General features: G+C 49.8%; 1 protein-coding gene across 1 annotated transcript; it reads left to right on the top strand.

The window, feature by feature from the left end:
• The first annotated feature begins 218 nt into the window (after window positions 1-218).
• Window positions 219-6,553, top strand: RPS10 (ribosomal protein S10). The gene is made up of 6 exons (XM_040616391.1): window positions 219-338; window positions 1,377-1,526; window positions 2,036-2,207; window positions 5,457-5,534; window positions 5,925-5,980; window positions 6,465-6,553. The coding sequence occupies exons 2-6, from the start codon at window positions 1,377-1,379 to the stop codon at window positions 6,504-6,506; spliced, it is 498 nt and encodes a 165-aa protein (XP_040472325.1). The 5' UTR covers window positions 219-338; the 3' UTR covers window positions 6,507-6,553.
• The last annotated feature ends 295 nt before the right edge of the window (window positions 6,554-6,848 follow it).

Raw genomic sequence — 6,848 nt, 5'->3', positions numbered from 1 at the left:
TGGAGGGGGTGACACGAGTGGGGACGTGGAGGGGGTGATGTGGAGGAGTGACACAAGTGGAGGCGTGGAAGTGCTGTCACGAGTGGGGGGGGTGGAGCGGGATGTCTGTAGTAGCGACCGCAGGGGGTGACACGACTGGTGATGTGGAGGAGGTGACAAAGAGAAGGTGACACGAGTGGGGACGCAAAGGCCGGAGCGCTCCCGGCGGACGCTGCCCCCCTCCCCCGTCAGGCAGCGCCGCGGGCACCCGCGCCGCCAGGGGGCCTTCGGGAGGCCGGAAGCGGCCGCGCGGCGCAGGCGCGCTCCTTTCCGCTCTTGGGCCCGCCGCCGCCGCCACGGTGAGGCCGCGCTCTGGGCCCCTATCGGTCTCCCATCGGTGCCATCCCTGGGCGGCGGCGTGGGGCCGCTGCTCAGCGGTGCCGGGAAGCCCTGGCCCGGCCCCCCGCGGGGGGAATGCCGCGGCGGGAGGGCGGAATTTAGGCCCGAGTTTGCGGGGCGGGAGGCGGCGGGGGGCACTAGGCCGCGGGGAGGTCCCGTTACCGGGGGAGGCAGGCCGCGGGCTGGAGGGTCCTGGGCTGGGGGCGACTGCGGGGACGAGCCGCCGCGGGACCCTTGTTCCCAGCGGTGGCACCGCGACCTTCCGCCCCGGGAGGCTGCCGTGGTGGGGTCCTCGGCCTGCCCCACGGGCTCTGCCCCGCTGGGGGCCGCCACGGCGCGGGGCCGGTGCGGGTGCTCCGCCGCTCAGCAGCTCCGCGCACGCCGCCGTGCCCTGAGGCCGCAGCCTTGCGGCTCCGCGCTGCTGGGCCCAGGGCGTCCCGCTCCCGGGCCGGGAGGCATCGCCTAGAATCCAGTGTCCCCTTGCTGGGGGTGACAGTGGCAGCGTGCTTCCAGTGCGGGCTTATGGGCTCTGGGAGCGGACTGTGAGAGGCTTCCTCAGCTCCCAAGTTCCTGAGTAAAGTGTGAGTTAACAGCCACGTAGGTGTCCTCGGGTCTCCAGCACCCGTGGCAGACCCAAAACACGCCTCACCCTGAGCTGTGCCTCTGCCTCACCTGTGTCTGCCCTCGTCTCTTGTTTTGACTGACATGAGAGAGTTTACAGTCTTTAATATGGTGATGTGATTTAATGTTAAGGATCAAAAGTTTGGACTGCTCAGTTTTTCCTTCACAGGAAAACGGTGGGAAGGGATGCCTAGCAGATCAGGTGCTGAAAGGTAGTTCAGGAGGTTCTTACAGGAGACCGTAATCTGGGGGGTGTTATTTAAGCGTCAAGCTTTCCGCGCAACCTCACACTTGTTACTTTATAACTTCTGGTAGACTTTGAATGCATTTATTTTAAATCAGCAGTATTTACTGTTTACTGCTTGCCTCTTGTTTAGATGTTGATGCCCAAGAAGAACCGAATTGCCATCTACGAACTCCTTTTTAAGGAGGGAGTGATGGTGGCCAAGAAAGACGTCCATATGCCGAAGCATCCTGAGCTTGTCGACAAGAATGTGCCCAACCTCCATGTTATGAAAGCCATGCAGGTACGGACCTGAGGGTGGGTGGCGAGGGCTGGGCTGCCGGCCAGCAGGGATCTCGGCACACGAGATTGTTGTGTACTTCTGAGATTGTTGTGTACCTCTGAATAAACATCGTCAGCCGTTACCAAATAAACCTTTTCAGACGTTGTCTTGCATTTGCCTTTTCTTTCCTATTACAGTTCTTTCCCCTGTTCTTCTGATTTTTGCAATTTCGTTTTTGATTTATTGTTCCCCACAGACCATAGAAGTTTATTATTTTTAGGGTCCACATCTCTAGCTCCGTTTTTGAAGCTATGATAACCTCTCTGAGTGGTAGCCTTGTATTTTCTCACAGAGTGGGAATGATGCTGTAATTTTGTCCTGTGCATGTGAACTTTGTCTCTATGTTTTTATTCCCCATGTACCCTTGATAAGCTCTTGTGTTCATAAAAACATGTAGTGAGGGTATTGATCAGAGAATGTTGAATGGTGATAAGGATCACACGTGAAGTAATTGAGAATTCTCCCTCTAGTCTCTGAAATCCCGTGGTTATGTGAAAGAGCAGTTTGCGTGGAGGCATTTCTACTGGTATCTGACCAACGAGGGCATCCAGTACCTGCGTGATTACCTGCACCTTCCCCCTGAGATCGTCCCCGCAACCTTGCGCCGGAGCCGCCCAGAGACTGGCAGACCGCGGCCCAAAGGTGAGCGGTGGTTGCGGGGTGGCTGCCCCAGCAGCAGGAGGAAGCGGGGAGCGAGGTTAAGCGTGTTAGCGCAGGTGTGGTGGACGGTCAGCTTCCAGACTGGCACAAGTCACTGTGATTTCTGAATGTATAAACATTATTACATCAAGGAGATACGTGTAGGCTTTATTGCTTCTGTATTTGGCACTAGCCTGATGGCTGCTGGCCGACTGAAACGTTGGAGGGGGATGAAGAAAACTGTGAGACAGAGAAACGCTCAGAGTCTGCGTCTTGGCCTTGTCTGGTAACGCAAGCGGCTGGAATTCACTGAAATCAGGCCTGCCGAGACCGCAGGCTGTGGAGCGGGGTACAAATTGGTGCCTAGACACGTCTGAGGTCAGTGACAGGGGATGTCTCTTAACTGCCAGGGCTTTTCAAAACCTGCTCTTGTCTTATGGAAAGGGCCGGCAGCAATCACTGGTGTTCTGTCAGGAAGATGATGTGTGCATTGTTGGTCCAGTCCAGCACGTACAGAGAACCTTGTCTCTGGCTGAGTTACCCTTAGAAGAGCTGCCTGGGAGGCTGTTGCTGTAAAAGTTGAGTGGCCTTGGCTAGGACTGCTGAGATAGGGAACAAACCTGAATTCTTGCGCAGCACACGGGTGCAGGATTCAATGACTGAAAGCAAAAGCTAAGCCTGGGCACTGAATGTGCTTCAGCTGTCAGGTTGGTTATCTGCAGTTCTGCCTTTTATCACATAGACTTAACATGCTGTTGGGCAAGTCCTGTTATTAAAGCTGCTTTCTTTTAAAGGTTTACAAGAAATACATGTGGTGTGTTGGGCTTGTAGTTCTCATCTTTTTTCTTGGTGGATTTTCTGGTTTGGGGTTTTTTTTTAGTGGGTTTTTCATAGCTTAAAGTGAAGGAGATGCTGATCAGGCAAACAAACGTGCTGCTGATACTGACTTCTCAGATTGCCTGCAACTGTCTAAAGTTTGCGTTGCAAACCTGCCTCTCTAGTCCACACAAGGCAGAAGCTATCTTTTTTCCTTGTGGATTCTTGGTATTGGCCTGTTGAATGGCTTGTGAACCATTTTGATACCTTTTGTGGTATAATAGTGTGCAGTACAAGTGAACTTGAGGTGAATGTGCTGAAGCCACCATGCCCCTCAGTTCAGTTATGAAAACGTTACGGTGTACCAAACTAATAATTCAGAACAGGAAAGATGGATACGTTGCTTGTATGCATTTAGAAACGCTCTGCAAAATCCCTTCTGCTTAGTTTTCCTAGTTTCTTGTCCTGTAGTAGAGAAGAAACAGAGCAGTGCAGAATATGGACTGCAAAATTGTCCAGGAGATCTTTGGAGACGTAAAAATTTTTCGAAACTTGGAGAAAGGGGGGACAAAATTGCTGCATCGTTGGCAGAACAGCATTGCCAGGTCTCTAGGGGCAAGAAATGTCTTCGCCTTCAAGGCAGGAGATTGTAGGTCTGTCTGCCTTGTGTGGAGTTGCCTCTTGTGTTTACCAAGAATAATGTAGGATATTGTTCTGCCCTTTAGAAAGGACTTGTGTGAAAGGGGAGTCTTGCATGACAGAGCTTTTCCTGGTAGATGGTAGGAATCTACTCGTCCTGCTTCTGACCTACATCGTAATCCTGTCAGCAACTACTGGATACTGCACTGGGGATGAAGGCTGTGGACACAGGGTGCTGGGGAGTTCACCTCAATCTCCTGTAACTTGTTTTTTAGCCAAACAAAACTGTAGCAGCATCTGCTTCAAAGGAAAGAGTTGCATTGGAACTAGGAAGATGCTGTTTCTTTGATCTCTTAAGTAGCTTGGGATGTTACAAATTTTATTCTTTAGGTGCTGTGTCTATCTAACGAGCTAAAGAAACTGCGTATCTAATGGGAGGATGGGGCTTGTAGGTCCTGGCTAAAACCTGCTCAGGGTTTCTGCGGTGAGGAAGCTCCACTTTGCAGCACCGCAGCCCTTTCCAGAGCAGTGCCAGTGACCTCATTCAGTCTGCACCTTGGCAAGGTTAGCTGGTAGGGCCGCACGTACTGTCGCTTTCTGTGGTGTTTCTCCGTGGACTACCTGCTTTAGGCTGCAGCAGACTAGGGCTGACAGAGGCGTGTGTGGATGGTGGTGCAGAACTCAAGCTCTCCTGGAGTTTTGGGGCCTTTTCTCGTGCTTCCATGCAGTGCTGCTGACTGGCTCAAGTAAGTCTTGGTGCAGAAGCTGGAACAGTTGGGCTAAAGCAGGTTTTAGGCTGCTGTGTATTTGATGCAATTTGTGTCTGTTACAGATGTAATTTGACTGACTGAAATCAAGGATGGACAGATCTGCAGTTTAAAAAATAAAAATTTTGTTGGCTGTGGGATGTGCTGTAATGGTTTAACCTGGCAGAAAGGAGGGATGTAGAAGCACATGTAGGATAAGTGAATCTGCACATCCGTGGGTAGTGTTTCTCTTTGTTAATAAAGGCATCTATTGTAAGAACTGGCTTTTTGGGGGGAAAAACTAGTGCCTATAGTATAAATCAAGCCTGTAGAAGTGCATGATTCGTGGTTCTTGCCTAAGACCGCTAGTACACTGTGGTGCACCAGGCAGCAAGTGTGCCCCTAAGTGTGTCTTGCTGCCTGGGCGTGAAGATCGTGGCCTGGTGCTGCAGGAGTGGATTTCATCTTTGAAATGGTGAACCCCCTGAGAGTGGTGCAGGGGCTGGCAGTTCCACCACATCTGTTTCTTTACTGCAAGTGTTCTGTTTGATACTAATCTGAAGTTACGTAGATAATCTGCTCTTAGTTTTATTAATCTAGTCCATTGTGGAGGATTTGTGATACTGATACAGTGTGGCTGTATTTTAGCTTGGGATCAGAATGTCATGCAATTTGTGATTTAGCTATGTCAGATGTGACAGATTCCCTTGTATTCCTTATATTTTTTTATTAGCATTATTTTGTGGCTCTTGTTTGAAGGCCAGAAAACTGTTAGGATGATGCTGTAAATTCATTTTTCACATTATTTAACTTCAGCCTGAGCACAAGCTGGTGCATTTTTGCAGATTTCACCCTTAAAGTTAAGTTCTCCTTATTACATCACTTTTTTTGTTCAGGCTTATGTACACTGTACAAACCAAGGTGCAGCTCTGCAGGTAGGTCTAATACTTAACTGGAGAGCTACTTTTCCACCTTGAGATGCAGGGTCACCCATGGAATGAGCTGTGTCCCAGGTAAACAGTGTGTTTGATGGTGCTGTTTCCATTTTTAGGTCTGGAAGGTGAACGCCCTGCGCGTCTTACTCGGGGAGAAGCCGACAGGGATACGTACAGACGCAGCGCCGTTCCACGTGAGTGTCCATCATGTCGCTGTATGAATATCAGGCTGACCTTGCTTTCTGTGCAGCTTATGTCTTTGGGAGGATTGTCTTTAGTATTGGCCTCCTTTCAAGAAGAAAAGGGGAAAATGAGACTCTTGGCATAGCTTAAGCATTTGCACAACAGAGTTTGTCTGTATCTGCTTCCAAATGGGAGTCTTTTCTTGAATTTTGTCAAGCTGGACGGTGGGATTTTCTCAGGAGGTGGGTTCAGTAACTCTTTAACAGTCTCAGTAATGGCTGTTTTACTTGGTGATGTTTAGCCTTAGTTGTCTTTGATTGTAAAGCTTTGATTCCAAGCAGGAGCCGCTGTAGTTGGTGAGTGGATTCTCTGGTTAGTAACTTGTTCTTCTCTCTCCTCAGCTGGGGCTGACAAGAAGGCTGAGGCTGGTGCTGGAGCAGCCACCGAATTCCAGTTTGTGAGTATTTGCATTTGAGATTTGCTTCCTTTATTGAGGCTTTGATTAGGAGAAACTGGATAGGTTGTATTTGCCTGCTCTTCAGTGTGGCGCTTCTCAGGTGTGCGGCTGAGGTCAGATATTTGGCTCTGGCTGTGTGAGAAGGGCTGGTGCTGTGACGGGAAGCCAGTGGCACATCTGAGAAGCGAGCTGAGGTCTCTGGACAAAATGCATGTTTTTATACTTCAGAAACAGAAGAGTTTGAGGCATGATCTGCAGAGCTGGCTAGGATGGGTTGATTTTGTTCTTAGTATTGCTCATCGGGTTAACTTGTCAGGTAGCTAGTCTCAAACAGATCAGAGTTAGACTGTGCTTGGAGCAGGGGGCACTTCTCAAAGTAATGCAAAATTGAGGAAAGACAGCCAACTGGTTTATGATTTTGGTGGTTCTTTGTCGCTGTCACTTGCTTGATACGGTGACTAATGCTCTTCCTTTTCTGTTGCAGAGAGGTGGATTTGGTCGTGGACGTGGTCAGCCTCCTCAGTAGAACTTCCTGCTCATGTTTTGTGTATAATAAAATAGGTGAAAATTCCAGCTGGGTTGCATCACTGTGTCTTACTTAAGTGCATAAATCTAGAGCTCACATAGCAGGGAGGTGACTCAAATCTCTGACATGTGGAACAATAGTAGTGGACTAACTTGTGATGAGAAAACAGGTTGTAGGAAAGGAACGGTGTAGGTTTGGTGGTTGCTGACGGGGTTTTGCTAGTGTGTCGAGGTGATTCTTACGAAGGAATGAGGAGCCTCAGTTCATAGCTCAGGCAGTTTTTCTGCTCTGCCCAGGAAGATGCTAATTTCTAGTAATTCCCAGTAATGCAGTAAAGCTGGA

This window comes from Falco naumanni, chromosome 17 (assembly GCF_017639655.2).
Source record: "Falco naumanni isolate bFalNau1 chromosome 17, bFalNau1.pat, whole genome shotgun sequence".
Taxonomy (NCBI): domain Eukaryota; kingdom Metazoa; phylum Chordata; class Aves; order Falconiformes; family Falconidae; genus Falco; species Falco naumanni.
The sequence above is the reverse complement of the archived record's forward strand: the minus strand, read 5'-3'. Positions and strand labels throughout refer to the sequence as shown.

Bases quoted from the DNA above. Each gene is read 5' to 3' on its own strand.
- RPS10 (XM_040616391.1), top strand. From the start codon at position 1,377: ATGTTGATGCCCAAGAAGAACCGAATTGCCATCTACGAACTCCTTTTT. The intron at 2,208-5,456 runs GTGAGCGGTGGT...TTCCATTTTTAG, and splicing joins TGGCAGACCGCGGCCCAAAG to GTCTGGAAGGTGAACGCCCT. The intron at 5,535-5,924 runs GTGAGTGTCCAT...CTCTCTCCTCAG, and splicing joins CAGACGCAGCGCCGTTCCAC to CTGGGGCTGACAAGAAGGCT.